The sequence below is a fragment of the Vicia villosa genome, linkage group LG1, assembly GCF_029867415.1.
Source record: "Vicia villosa cultivar HV-30 ecotype Madison, WI linkage group LG1, Vvil1.0, whole genome shotgun sequence".
Classification (NCBI taxonomy): domain Eukaryota; kingdom Viridiplantae; phylum Streptophyta; class Magnoliopsida; order Fabales; family Fabaceae; genus Vicia; species Vicia villosa.
In genome coordinates, this window is record NC_081180.1 from 121,096,341 (window position 1) to 121,111,925 (window position 15,585).

Sequence of the window (15,585 nt, forward strand, 5' to 3'; positions counted from 1 at the left end):
GACCATTTTCTAATTGATTAGGAAGCTTCATAACTAATTAGGAAAACAAAAACCCACTTTCTAATTGATTATAACATGCATCTAATTTATTATGGAAAAGCTCCCTATGATTATAACATATATCTAATTGACTATGGAAAAGCTCCCCGCCTAATCGATGAGGAACCTTAATAATCGATAAGAACTTGTATCTAGCTATTTTCTTTCCTAATTAGCTATCTCTAACCTATTAACGTTGCATGCTAATTGATTAGATAGCGACTTCAGCTCATGAAATATTTTTTTTGGACCACATTTCTTCTCCTATATAAAGGAGACCTTGAGTTCATTTCCAATCACAAAAATATGATTTTATACTTTTTTTCTTATGCACTCTCTCTTTAAAAATTGTTTTATACACTTTTTATTATTTTAATGGTGAGAGAGTGAAAATTTGAAAGTAAGAGTTGTGTAATTTTCTATTTGATCAGATTCTGATGCAATTATAAATCAAGAGTCTTGTGATATTGTAATCAATATAAATGTTTCAAATTGAATCTTATTAAAAGTTTGGTGTAAGGTGGGTGTGTGCTGAGTTTGTGATATAAACTCAAGTTGATAGTGGAAGTGTCAAGGGGAAATTCTTGGGTTTTGGAGTAGGCCATGTGGTTAAGTCTTAATTAGTATAAATCCTAATATGTATTTTCCTAACTCTTCTCTTCTATTGTTTGCATTTTATATTTCACGCTTAAATCTTAAATCTCAAGTTCATCAGTATTTTTAAAATTAACAAAGTTACAATCAATTTTTTTACAAAAAATAAAAAATTATGAAAATTTCTTTGCCAACCTCCCTACCTTCTAGTCCACCTCTGGTGAAAACTCCATACTACCCCTGACTTCGGAAATGAACTTCCGAAATGCAAGGAAAAAGGTGGTTTCGGAGATGCATCTCCGAAAACGCCTTTTTTTTTGAAAAAATTGTCTTATTTCGGAAGTTCATTTCCGAAAACAGCATTTCGGAAATGAACTTCCGAAATACTGCGCGTTTTGCAGATTTATCAAAACACTCCCCCTCCCCAAACATTTTGCCCTAATTCAAATCAAAACACAACCCCTCTTCAAATTTTCTGCAAAAAGCAAGTGTAAGATCAAAGAGATTGCCCAAGTCTTCTTCCAATCTCAACCAAACTCATCATCAAACACTAATTGGTAAGTTTATCATTGTTTTTTCAAGTTTTAGATCTATTTGAATAAACTCTATTAAGGTGTTTAGAAACTGAAAAAATCACATTAAGATAGGTTAGTACTGATATTAGGATGTTTAGTAGGCATAAAAATAGTTTTGGTGTAGGTTTTTTGGGTCTGCCATTGGAGGTTGCAGAGAAGCTCTGCGCAGGGGTGTTTCGGAAGTTCATTTCCGAAAACACCTCCATCCCAGTTTTCGGAAATGAACTTCCGAACTGTATCAGAAGTGCATTTTTTTTTGTTTTTTATTTTGTCTCGCATATTAATCGATTTCGATTGTTTACAGGAACATGTCAGGCAACCAACCAGCACGCATCAGACAGGGTAGGGAGACCCAGACTGCGTCGGCTAGACGCGAGCGGGCGGCGGCGCAGCTGGCGTCGACACAGGGACGGGGCGTGGCCGGGGACGCCGTGTGCGAGTACCCGAGGACGTGGGAGAGGGTACCTCTTCATCTGGATCTAGGAGTCGGCTGGCTCGGGTATCTTCTTCCTGCCAGCGAGAGGAGGAGGAGGAGCAGCAGGAGGAGGAGGTGCCAGTGCCATACCACGAGCTGGAGGGTGTACCGGATGTTGACCCTCCAGCCGGGGAGGAGGATGAGCAGGAGGACGGCTATCCGGGAGGGCCCTTTGACACTTCCGTGCTGATTCACTACCACGATCACGTCGCTCGGCGGATCTGGGAGGGAGAGGTATTTTTTTAATTTAACCGTTTATTTGTCACCATTTTTTATAATTTAACCGTTTATTTGTCGCTTATTTAATATATGTCGCTTATTTAATATATGTCGCTTATTTGTTTTTTTTTTGTAACAGGAGAGAGAGCCGCTGAAAATGGTCAACCACGCCCGCAAGATTTTCAGTCTGTTTAAACCAGCAGCTGAGTGGTTTAACGACCATGTGCGAGGTTCAGGGCTCAGCGGGCTCTGCATGACGGGGTACACCACCATCAGCACCGGCATGCAGGGGGCACTTGTGGAGCACTGGCACAAGTAGACGTCCTCTTTCCACTTGCCGGTTGGGGAGATGACGATCACCTTGCATGATGTGCAGTGTCTTCTCCACCTGCCGATTAGGGGGCCGCTGTTGCACCACTCCAAGATCCAGAGGGTCGAGGCCATTGAGTGGATGACGCTCTATTTGGGCATGGAGCACGAGGTTGCTCACTTTGAGTGCGCCACGACTTCTGGGCCTCATATCCGGTTCACCACACTGAGCGCCTATTTCGAGCACCACTTGGTGTCGGCGGCCGAATCCGAGGATGCGGGTGACGAGCTGTTCACACACTATCACTGCGGCTGCGCTCTCCGGTGCTGGTACATGCATGTGGTAGGCGCTGCATGCTTTGTGGACAAGAGTGCCAGGTACGTCGACGTGACCTACCTCCGCTACTTCATGGACCTGGATACCGTTCACCAGTGGAACTGGGGGGCAGCTACTCTGGCATACCTCTACCAGAAGCTGAGTGAGGCCTCCAACTGGAGGACGAGGCAGTTGGTCGGATCCTGCACACTATTTACGGTACGTTTTATTTTAACACATTATCGTATTTATTTATTTATGTTTCGTATTTTTTTAATACATTATCATGTTTGTGTTTCAGAGCTGGATCATCTCTTACTTCTCCCGCATCCACGGCTTCCACATCGATCCTGCGTACGTTGACGCCATGCCCAGGGCCGCCAGATACGCTCTCCAGAGGGGGAACGATGCGGTGGGACCATACTGTTTGTACTTGGACCGCACGATGCACGGCGACGTCACTTGGAGGTCGTTCGCCGACTACGCTCAGATTGTCCCCTTTGACGGCATTGCTTTATATTCAGGCTGGTTGGCATGCGGGACCGGCATCATGGTCTGATATCTCCCTGAGCGGTGCATGCGTCAGTTCGGATTCGTGCAGCGGATACCTAGGTCACCCTTTGAGGCTGCTCCCGACAGAGTGACCCGAGTGCAGCTCACTGCCATATGGGCGGAGTGGCACCAGCATGTGGTACCGCAGGAGTACCGTCTCACTCGGGTCACACAGGACTGGCACAGTGAGGAGGGGTACTTCACATGGTTCTACCGGGTGTCCCATCCTCTGCTGAGATGCGACGTTCCCGGCGCTCCTAGGCCAGCACATGAGGAGATCCTGGAGAACCAGCAGGCCGAGGATGACCACGCCATTGATCTCATGCCGATCTGCCAGCGGATAGAGATGCTTGGGCGGGACGCGTTGGGGTGACCCCCATAGGGAGGTGGCTAAAGAAATTTTCAAAATTATATAACACAATTTATCCATTTTTTTTGTTTAAAGTTACTTAATCAACAATTGTGATTGAAAAAAGTTGAAGGCATGAAGTATCTACTTGTTTTCAGATAATTCTAGTGAGTTGTCTCGCGTGTTGAAGGATAGCTTTTCGAGAAGGAAATTAAGTTTACAATAAACTTAAATCCATTTTGATGCACTATATCACACTTCTATGAGGAAATTAACAAAATTGAAGTTATGGTTGGAAGAGTTGTGGCATGTGGAATTTTTTTGAGCCAATGTATCTTTACGGGGGAGCATATGTTCTTTAGTGAATAAGAAATAAGGTTGCATGAGGTTGTGTGTAAATTATCATCAGATGACTAAAGTGGAATTTAAGAATCATTACCTTTTGCCAATAATTTATCTTTTAAAAGATTAGTAAAAAGGATTACCTTTTGCCAATAATTTATCTTTTACAAGATTAGTAAAAAGGATTTCCAATATTAACTTGAAGTCGGAATATCATAAGATTATAAGATTAGAGTACAGATGAGTGAAATTCAAAATAATGAATATGGAATACACATGATGTATTCACGAACTATACGAATACCATATTTAGGTTGTACTTGGATAAATTTTTTGTTGTCTTTATTAATAGTATTTTGATCATTCATGAGAACAAGGAGAAGCATGAATAACATCTCATAACTAGTTTTAAGTGTTGAAAGACGAGAGATTATTTGCTAAGGTTTAAGAGGTGCATTGATGAAATATGGCAAGTTAGCTGCTTATGCGTCAAACCAATTGAAGATACATGAGCACATAGTCTTTGACACCTTATTTATAACATAAAAATAAATATTTCCTTGCTTTTGGATGAAGTTTGTTCCTATATAAACTATTTCTAGAAGAATAACAAAGTGAGCCAAAAACTTTGAGACTTTCTAAACCAGGATTATATTCAAAGAGAACTTGATGCGGTGGATTGTTTTTCAAAACAGTAGTAAGAACATGAATGATATCGTAAGTAGCGTGATTCGTGAACAAGAGCATATGACCAAAAGTCTTTGGGAAGTTTTGATTGTAAAATGAGAGTTTTTCGAACATATAAAATAGGCTGCTGCCATTGACATTTTCAGAGACAATTCTACTTCTTTTTAAGGTGGCTTTCTTTATGTAATGAGGTCTTTTTGCTCTCTACATGCTAAATTGCTAGCATTTATGGTTGCTATTGAGGTGGCCTGGCCTATGCTAAGGGTTGCACAAGCTTTGCCTTGAAAGTGACTCAGAGCCTGTGATCCTGGGGTTCTCTAATCTTTATATTTAACATGTATCTAAACTTTTAGTACATGAATAGAAGGAAATAGACTCGCAAGATAGGAAGAAAACAAACCATTAGTGACAGTATGTTAATTTTCTTAACTACTTCTAGTGCAGAGGCAACAGCCCAAGCACAAAATCTAAGTATGCATAGTTGTTGAGCCAAACAAGAATATCAGACCGGCAAATAATTTAACAAAATTTCATTACAGCTGCTGTTGTTCTCTTTTTTTGCACAAATACAAGGTTACAAATTTGTAATAACAAGGTTACAAAATGCTTTTAATCAAGCATCATACACTCTGGAGGCTACATACATTAACTTTCCTATATCTGCATAACATGTGACCTTTTCTATGTAACAAATAGGATTATATAAGCCAGAAAGCATTGGCAAATAAATTTTATTTTAATTTCATAAAATCAAACAGCAAAAGCACTCGGAATTTGAAAATTATTTTACCCCCTCAATACTCGGTTTGAGCTTAGGACGAAGTTTTCTTCACCAGCAATGGTGGAATGTAACCGGCCTGCGGCCCAGCCATTATTAGTAACTCGAACTGAAGCACGTGCAGGATCCCCCCCAACCACACGGCTTCCATCAATTTGCTTTTCAAATTCAGGAAGGCCAGCCGCCTTGTTTTCTTTCCTTTTTCTTCTATCTTCATCTCGTTCTTTTCGTAGCCAAGCTTCTATCGTTCTCTACATATTCAAAATCAATTAGGCGCAGTTAAGTTGATTGTTTTCTTATAAAAACACAGCTTGGTCTACAAAGCATTGTTGAGTAGCACACATAAGTATAATAAGATACAGTGAGTGGCACAAGAGAACAACAAAACAAACCATTAGTGACAATTTGCTAATCTCTTTGACTTTCTCTATAGGCATTGCTAATTGCAGCCTTCCATGAGCTACATAAACCTGATAGAGAGCATTGAAATGACAGTAAGATTATTATGCTAAACCATTGACATAAAACAGTTCAAAATGTAATTAGACATACAATATTTGTTGGCCAATCGTCAAGACCGTCAAATATATGTGTTGCATATATAATTGTGGCACCCCTCTCATCACATTCCTTTTTTAGAAACTTCAGAAGGTCAGCTCTGGCTAGAACATCAAGGTCGACCGTTATCTCATCCAGCAGAAGAACCTAAGTAAACAATGAGCAGCCTTACATATATAAAACTGTTCTAAATTCAATAATGCATTGTAATTTATAAATATCAAGAGTAATAAGGACTTCTGTATACATAAAAGAAGACGTCATACCTTAAATGGTTTGAGGAGGCCCATACAAATTTGCACTCTTCTTCTCTGACCATCAGATACTTTGTGCAATCTCCATGAAAGATTGATATCTAATACCTGCCCATTTGAACACCAGAACAAAAATATAACAACAGTTTTTCAATGACAAGTATATATGCATAGCCAAGGAAACTTTCCATACAGAAATTAGCAATGCATAGTCAGAGAAAATGAACATAAGAGATAATGATACAGTTTTCGTTGAATCGAGCATAGACAAGTCAAGTCATTATGTGCTTATGCCATCTAACAATATCAAATTCAAGCATTTAGACAGAAGTATATCATATCAAATGCACTTAAGTTATCCTTTTTCCACTCCTACGAGTTTATATTAAAAGAAACCCCACGCATGTATCGTAATTAATACAAAAGCTAACTGTAGGTAAAATAGCAATGGAAAAAGGAGTACAGGTAGGAACTGAATGTTAGTCGAATAGAACTTATTGTGGAAACACATGAACCATTACTTACACCGGAAAATGTACTTCAGTAGCCATAACAGATACTCTACTACACACATCTTAGCAAGCAAAGAGAAAACATATTATCTATCAAACAATTGAAGTCAATTCTACTAGCAAATAAAGAAAAATGGCAAAAGTAATTAGAAATGGTGCTGCTTTGTTATGTACTTTAAACAAAAGTGTCCTACAACTGCACCAGTAACCTCATCTAACATGAAGAAATCCACAAAAGGTATATCAAGAGTACATATCAAAACTAAGTAACCCCATGCACAATGCATAACTTAAATCTACAAAAGTTTAATTAAAGATTCATCCAACCTTGATTAGCTCTGCTCTTCTTTGAGGATCAATGCCAGCCACACCAAATATCATTTTCTCAGCAGAAATATCCATCTGTATTGGAACTTCAAAACCAGCAAAAGCAACATCTCTTCTCCACTGTGTCCCAATCCAAAAAAAAAAAAATTCCAATCACCGACAGTCAGCAATTTGATAGAAACAAAGTAACAAACAAATAGTGACAATTTCTGAATTTCTAAATCAATGCCCCACTCATTCCTATATGATCTGAAATTACCAGCAGTTTACACATTTAATTCAACTGACATAAAACAGTTGAGTTACCTCACCATAATTGTAAGTGGTTAATTAATTAATTAATTATTTAGCAAGTGCGTGGTTGTCTATTATTATAACAGTTTATACTAATCCACATCCTAAATGAGGCACAATTAGTACTTAAAACTAATCCACATGCTAAATGAGACACAATTAGTACTTAATAAGGTTGATGAAAGCACTAACCTCACCACCAAGATAACACAAATCACCCGAAGATTCCAAAGCTGTATCATGAAAAGCCGATCTTCCAAGAACACGAACCATGTCCGGCTCCACCATGTGTTTCCCTCCCAATATCTTCAGAATCGTAGTCTTTCCGGCACCATTGGATCCGACGAGAAGGCACCGATCACCGGAGAAGAGGTTGAGAGAGAAGTCTTGTATGAGAGGTTTGGAACCCGGCGGAGGATGGCCGTCGATTCCAGGATAAGTGAATTTCAGCTCTTTGATCTCAACTGTTGTTGGCTTTGAATCTGAATTGACGGTAATACCCATTTTGAGGATTCAGGATTCAACTACAAAACCTGAGAATGATGCATAAAGAGAGTTTCTGTTGGTTTTTATGGTTGTGTTAGTTTGGTTTTTTGAATTAAATTTAAATCGGTGAGGAGGTGAAAGGTCGGGAATGGAAGCGTGGTTGATTCTCAGACACTCGCGCTCTCAACAACTACTACCTCGCTTTTTTTGTTTTTTTGTTTTTTTGGTACTTGGTGATAAACAGGCCGAAAGCCCAATTTTATTTACTTTGGTCGGTTTTTTGATCCAAAAGGAAAATTTTGACTACACCTCATTTAGACCTACACCCCATTAAATTAATTTAACTTACTAAAATATTACTTAGTTAAAGAAATTAATTCAAAATATATCCCAAAACACATAATTCCAAAAAATAACCAAAGATTTGAAAAATCCAATTAAGCTTTTGCAGCTTCCCGAATATTTTTATTTTCAATACTTCCGAATTTGATTATTCAAATCGAAACTTTTTAAAATGGAAATTATGAGCTTTTTTATTTAAAAATGTTTTGTCAAAATTTATTGGTAATATATTTTTTTGGCATCAGTTAGAAGCAGAGGACAAAGTGATAGGATATTTGCTCCCTATCACACACATCATAATTTACACGTAAGAGAATTTTCGTAAGAGTTACTAAAGCTTAAATAATTGACATTTTGCAACACGAGTAATTAAGAATAGTTTGGTCATCATTCAAATTGGTTTTTTTTAACGATAGAAATTGGATATTCTCTGCACTCATCTGCAGAGACGAATTCCTCAAGATGTGAAGGACTGCAATAGGTAGCAAAGCTCTCTCTCAAGAGAATTTAACATTATTGCGTGATTAAGATTAAGTCAAACCCAAAACATCTAGTTAAGTTGGAAGAGATCTCTTACCATATCATCCAAGTACTCTTGGATGTTCAAACAAAAATTTTTAGAAATGAAAATTCTGATTTTTTTTTTAATTTAAAAATAATGTTTTGTAAAAATTTATGTACAACACTTTTTTGCATTGGTTAAAAGCAAGGGACGAGGTGGTAGGATACTGGCTCCCTATCACACACATATCATAATTCCGCACATAAGAGAATTTCTGAAGCTCAAACAATTGATATTTTGCAACATGACATGAATGAGCAGGAGAATTCCGGTCATCATTTAAATGATATTTAATGATAAAAAAATTAGCATCTATTAAAGCATAATTTAGACACGTGTCTTGAAGATTTCTCTCTACTACCTTATCACTATGACAAATAAGCTATTTAATAGCGTTTTTTTTTGTTTTTGATAGCGCTTAAAAGCGCTATTAACCGCGCCGCTATTGTAAATAATGTTTTGTTTAGTAGCACTTTTAAAGCGCTATTAAAGTACGGCTTTTTAATAGCGTTTTTCCTTAAGCGCTACTAAAGTGGGCACTTTGTGCGTTTTTTATTTGATTTTGATAGCACTTTTAAACTAAGCGCTATTATATGGCCCATGTTTGATAGCACTTTTAAACTAAGCGCTATTATATAGCACATGTTTGATAGCACTTTTAAACTAAGCGCTATTATATGGCACATGTTTGATAGCACTTTCAAACAAAGCGCTAATATATGGCACATGTTTTATAGCACTTTCTCTTAAAAGTGCTATTATAGAATATTTCATTAATAGCACTCTTTACAAAACGCTATTGTAGTACTTTTTTTAATAAAAAATCACTCCTTTGGTGTGCATATATCAAAAAGCTACATATTATGGTGTGCAAATACCAATTAACACAATCACTCTTATGGCGTGCAAATATAAAATAACGCTTTAAGTTACTCATTGCATAAATATTATGATCCATCAATACCAAATTATATTTTTAACCAAATCCACTTTTTTAAATATAATAACATATATAAAGGGCATTTAGTGTACTACAAAAAAGAGGGCATTTGCATAGCCATATTTGTAGATGCATGCATTCCAACTAAAGAGTACTTCAATCTGAATCCCAAAGCCAGCAACTATTTTTGCTGCTTTGGGCGGAAACCGACCTTCAAGTTGAGAATCCATGAGCACAGACAAGTTGTCGGCTCAGAAAGGCTGACCCCATTTAACTAACTTCCTCTCTCTCTTGGGAGATTTATGTCAAAATTCTTTCTTCCTGTAAGTAGCTCCAGAAGAACAATTCCAAAACTCCATACATTTCTTTTTGGAGTAAGCTTTCCTTTTCTCCATGTCTCCACTGAAAGATTTCCTATCGCATGTATTCACAAAAAAAAATGATTGTGAACAAAACTAAAAGATCATAGCTAAGGACAGTAGCGTTACCCCCACTCGCAACCTTTAGGTAAGGGTCATGAGGCTACAACCTTACAATTGCACCGAGTTCGACTTAGAACGAGAACATACTATCGAAACAAACATAGATATATAAAATTAATGTTCTATACCAGCACACACAATGCGCATATGCACGAGTCAAAGAACTTACAGCTAAACTTCTTGAAAACGCTTCCTCAGCAATATGTCCAACAAAACCATATCCTAAAAGCTTTGCATTGAAATCTATATCAATCTGTTTGTTCGCTGCTGAAAAATCATTATACATTGCCTGCTAGAGATTCAAAGGTGTATCAATGAAGATTTTCATTCTTGTGTAGGACCTTGTGCAACAGAGAAGGTGATTTTCATTCTTGTGTTCCAATGAATCGAAGGGCCGTTTTATCACTAGGTTGTTGACTCTCTACTAGTTTTTCAGGTTTGGGAACAGATACATATAGGTAGAAGTAAAAAAGCCCAAGTTTGTAGAGAAGAATTGATAAACATGTCACTCAACTTCAAGTTATGGGACACTGGTGGGTACTAATATAATTCAAAGAAAATTAACATACTAAATGGGTTTTCCCGATCCATAAGTTTGTTAAGAGATCAGATTCTCATGAGTCATTTTTTAAGTTAGCATTTTAAGAAGGCAGACACACAATTGTAATTTAGTACAATGTAATAAACAAAAAACAAGAAGTTAGCATTTTTGAAAGTTATTTATATTATAAATGAAATTAAGTAAATGATAAATTAATAAATTTCTAAATAAAATATACTTAGATGAACCACACTTGTAAAATGGTGATGCCTAATTCTCTTGTATCCATAGAACCATACCTCTATCAGGTAACCGTGTTAGGTGCGGTAAAACATATCTACAAATAAGTCACCTCTTCAATTGGTGCTATCATTGGCTATAATTGAAACAATCACAAAGCCTTCTCTACCTAAACCATGTATGAAACGTAAAAGAAATAAGCAATGAACTTTATACATAAACCACAGCTAAACTAGTCTCTCACAACTTTTGAGAAACTACATAAAAGTAAGCTACAAAGAAAGACATAATAATGTCACTTAGTTATCTTTGACCATACTTTTCTCTATACCAAAAAGTATGATTATCTCCGTAAAAATTTACATAATAATTATGCAAAGAATAATCATTTATTTTAGTGAAGCATTAGGATATTCCATAGCTTTAAATTCCTTAAAATTATTAATGCAGCCCAGTCCCATTAGAAGCCATAGAAAAGAGTGACACTTTCATAGTATGTAATTAAAAAGAAAAAATGCTTCAACCCAAGCATGTATATGCACTAGAAAAAACTTACTAGTTACTGGAATTTTTTTCCGTATTGTGTGGCCCATAATCTTGTATAGAAGAGCAATGTCTCATAAGATGGGAATTGCCACCTCCGTTGAAATAATATCAATATGATTGGTTAAATCTTCCAAAATCTTCCAAGCTTGCAATCCATTTGCTACTTCAATAACTGATACAAACAAAAATAAGATCTTATCTAAATCTTTCAGAAGAAAAAATGGAAGAAAACTAAAGAAAATTAGGAAGAGACGAGAAGAACCGATTATTTCACCAAGTGATTTTCTATTCTGATTTTATATGAATATCTTGGAGTATTTATACAACTGGAACAAGTTCTTTTCCAATCCACATACTGAAACCAACAAACCACATACGCTACATTAACACTGAACACATGCAGTGAACAATCATAAATAATATTATACTTTTCACTTAAAATAATCATATCCACGCCATAAGAAAAGTACTAGCTCATACGTCTATACAGAAATGTTATATACATCACATTTTAACTGCCTATTACCATTGCTCAATCATAATAAGAGGCTAATTGACACAAATTAGAAAGTGGCCTACCTAAGAACTCTGCCACTGGAAATGAGTCAATAAGGAAGCTTGAGTTCCCAAATTTCTTAGGGAAGGATGAAAGATTCATATCTTCATCATCAGAGTCACGCATCTTTAGTGCCCGATTCTCTTCTGAGGTGTTGGCATGCTTCTTATTACGCCTAAGGCAACAACTACATAAAGAGAGACCTTTTTAAACAGATAACCATTTCACAGTGATTTTTATAGTATCAAATATTGCAGCAGCAATTTCAAAAGCTTGCTAATTAGTACCTGGATGATGCCAGCAAGGTCACCCTTTGAGTGCTTAGATGAAGTGTTCAACCATTCTCTTGAAAGTTAAAAGTGCGCCTCTGTCATCAAAAACATAGCAAATAAAGCTTCTCAACTGGATAATCAACAACTAAAATATACAAGATAGTGTTTTGTCGTGACAATAGGCGGTTCTTTCTCGGGATCAACAATTTGAGATAAAGACATCTACGTCTGGCAAGTCAGACTTTCCTGTAGGATTCTCAGGACTTAGTACTTCGATTTTCCCCCTTAGAAGGAGGCTTCTAACAAACACTCATTTCAATTGCTAAATGTAAGAGTCCCTTCTAGTAGAAGGGGCTTCTACTATAGTTTCTATAACAAAAGCATCTTGTAGAGTGTATTTTCTTAGTGATTTAGCGTGGGTTTGGTAATCCGTTTGGAGGGTATTTCTCACGTCCCTATGCAAAGAAAATTTGAGAAAGTAAGAAGCTCCAATTAGGAGCATAGGCCAGACAGCGTCTTTTAGCCTCATAGATGCGGAAACAAATAGAAGCTTAAGAGATAAATCAAATGAGTGATGGCAACACAGGCTGGGTTTAAGTGACTTTAGGAGGGAAAGTCACCATGCTATTTAACATAACATGTTATCAATGAGCTGCCATAACAATGTTGTAACATAGTACTTAGTAGTAACATAGTAGAATTTGAACAAACACCGATTATGCATCCCGCAATTGATGAAACACGCGTGAAAAAAACACAGTCAAGTATCAAACTAACTAACAAAACATTCAATCAAGGATTAGACTAATTGATCTAAGACGAGTTCAACAATTAAACTAACAAGCGAAAGACATTTGAGGATGTTCATATTGATATTTTTTCACAGCATGTTTGTATTGATACCTGCACCAGTGGCACCATAACAAGGAACACATTTATCAACAACAGCAACCGATAAGTCCGAATCCATCAGAAACTGGCGAGCAACGGTCAAACTGAAAGGTAATTCTAAAGGCTGAGAAGTTAGGGCTCTGTCACAAATAGGTAATTTTACTTTAACAAAAACTTGAAAGATAGAGAAGCTAAGAACTACCTCTACTTATGGATCATGCAGCTAGAAAACCAAGCTACTGGAAACTGAAAATTACAAAAACAAACTATGGAATATCCCTCACAATCCCAAAAACGACTTTCCAAACTGAATCTTCAAGTTGTGTTATAAGTTTCTCTTTACTCACTCAAGCTGAACATAAAATACACAAAAGTCTACAAGAGTTTGCCATATTTAATCAACATTAATCTACAATTAGGGATCCTAGGATTCTCTTATAGTTAGTCAACAATTAGGGATTCTATGATTCTCTTATAATTAATCTACTATCATTTATTTCAAATCCCTGTAAATTTACAACGCAGAACAATAATATGAGAAAAGAAAGATTACTAGATACCAATGAAGAGAGGGACGATGATGGTGAGCGGGCGAAGGGATGAGTTTGACGGAGAATGAGTTTTGTTCGTTCTTTCTCTCTGTTGTTTCCTCTTTCTGTTCAAGTGGTGAATCTATATCGATTGTGTTTTCACTTTATGGTGATGAATCGATGAATCTATGGCGAAGAGTGTGTGAGTTCTGGGATAATGAATGGAGAAGAATGTTTGGCTGGGTTATGGGTCCGACAGCTTGGGTGAATCGAAGGAAGGTAGGTTCAACGAAGACATGCGTGAATCGAAGAAGAAGGAAGATTTCATGCGTGAGTGGGTTTTAGGTTTTCAGAGAGAATGGGTGTTTTGGCTTTTGGTGGTGAGTGACCAAAAATTGTGCGCCAAAACGAAAAAGTGTCCGCCAAAGTGTTTTGTTTTGTTTTTGTTTTAATTTTATTATTTATTATTATATTATTTATCATTTTATTATAATATTTCATAAAGTTCAACAATAGCACTTTTTCACAAACGATAACATAGGTTAGTAAATTAATAGCGTTTTATAAAAAGTGCTATCTTAGTGAAGAATATTAATAGCGTTATAAAGGAAGCGCTATCTTAGTAAAGTTTTATAATAGCGTTTTTTCTTAAAGTGCTATCAAAATCATATTTTATGTATTCTATAATAGCGTCTGACCCTAAAGTGCTATTATAGATTTATTTTTTCTCTTTTAATAGCATTTTCTTTAAAAGTGCTATTAAATAAGGCGATACAAAAAATCAATTTTGGTGTAGTGTATGGTTTATGCTTCCAACGACATCCTTTGTTCAAGATTACTCATGATATTATAATAGTCCTCTAGTCAACTTAACGGTACATAAGTCAACACTCTGATCTTATGCTTATAAGACTAACTTGTTATCCTTTGAATAGCTTATCCTCAAATGACCAATAAGTGAATATTTAATAAAGAATGACTTTGACGATTTTTCTCTCAATAAGGTGAATTCAAATAATGGATACAACTAAGAATAATACACACAACACACTAGTATAAGTAATGCGTATGAGCTTTTATTGTGATTACAAAGTTGTATAAAATTGTCATACTCTAGTATAATTGACCTACTCTAAAGTACACGCAACACACGAGTGAAATTTGGTGCCATGACACTTTGGTGTCATACTCTAGGATAAAGCACAAATCAAAACTGAAGATAAACATCAACATTGGTTTGTAAACTAGATTTTATACAATGTCATGAGCAACAAATATACATACAAAATTGGTAGACTTACATACAAAACTCCAACAAATGAGAATACAAAGAGAAGAAAGAAGAAGATGAACAAGAATCTCTCGGTTTGTCAACTTCGATTGAAGCAAATCCACCTCCGATCATTAAGATGTAATTTCAAATGTTATTTTCTAAGCTCTAACATCAAATAATGAAGTTGATGGTTTGGATATTTTTCAGAAATCTCAAATGAATAGTAAAAATAAGATAGTAAATTAATTAAAAGCATACAAGAATAAAAATGACATTTTTTATAAAATGTAGAGATAGGAGAATAAGTGGAGAGGTGTAGAGTAAAATTTTCAAATAGTATATTAAGCAATCCTTCAAAAAAGTTTCTAACTTAGCCTTGCTCTAGTGTTTTGGACCTGTCAAATTAGGCCCAACAAGTATACCATAACGTTACAAGTACTTCTTTTCATTTGAGGGGATATACTGCCGACAAACGAATGGGATAATGTAATATTCTCATGGCATTCACAATTTACACGATTACTTAATATAGTTAAAAATTGTTGTCGGTTTAGGTGAAACTCGTTTAGAATACTCAATGCGTGTCTTGACCATTTTGAATAACTAAACTAACAGAGTCATAATCAATCTATGTCGTGTGATCCCTTATTTCATGCTAAATGGTTATGAGTCGGTTGGACCAAACATGCAATTCGTCACCAAGCCTTGTGGAGAGCTTTAATTTGATGATGAAATTAGAATATG

General features: G+C 36.3%; 1 protein-coding gene and 1 long non-coding RNA gene across 2 annotated transcripts; both read right to left on the bottom strand.

Annotated features, from left to right (window-relative positions):
• Positions 1–4,972: 4,972 nt before the first annotated feature.
• Positions 4,973–7,839, bottom strand: LOC131644031 (ABC transporter I family member 20). Its single transcript, XM_058914416.1, has 6 exons — positions 7,373–7,839; positions 6,887–7,006; positions 6,060–6,155; positions 5,788–5,940; positions 5,628–5,705; positions 4,973–5,486 (listed from the first exon to the last, which is right to left on the bottom strand). Exons 1-6 carry the CDS (start codon positions 7,682–7,684, stop codon positions 5,244–5,246), a joined length of 1,002 nt encoding a protein of 333 aa, XP_058770399.1. The 5' UTR covers positions 7,685–7,839; the 3' UTR covers positions 4,973–5,243.
• Positions 7,840–11,904: 4,065 nt separating this feature from the next.
• Positions 11,905–13,328, bottom strand: LOC131615752 (uncharacterized). The gene is made up of 3 exons (XR_009287918.1): positions 13,051–13,328; positions 12,163–12,242; positions 11,905–12,062 (listed from the first exon to the last, which is right to left on the bottom strand). It is a non-coding gene; the product is annotated as an uncharacterized LOC131615752 (long non-coding RNA).
• Between the last annotated feature and the right edge of the window lie 2,257 nt (positions 13,329–15,585).

Coding starts and splice junctions, on each gene's coding strand:
- LOC131644031 (XM_058914416.1), bottom strand. CDS start 7,684: ATGGGTATTACCGTCAATTCAGATTCAAAGCCAACAACAGTTGAGATC. Junction 6,156..6,886: donor GAAGAGCAGAGCTAATCAAG/GTTGGATGAATC, acceptor TCAAATGGGCAG/GTATTAGATATCAATCTTTC. Junction 5,706..5,787: donor ACGATTGGCCAACAAATATT/GTATGTCTAATT, acceptor GCTCTCTATCAG/GTTTATGTAGCTCATGGAAG.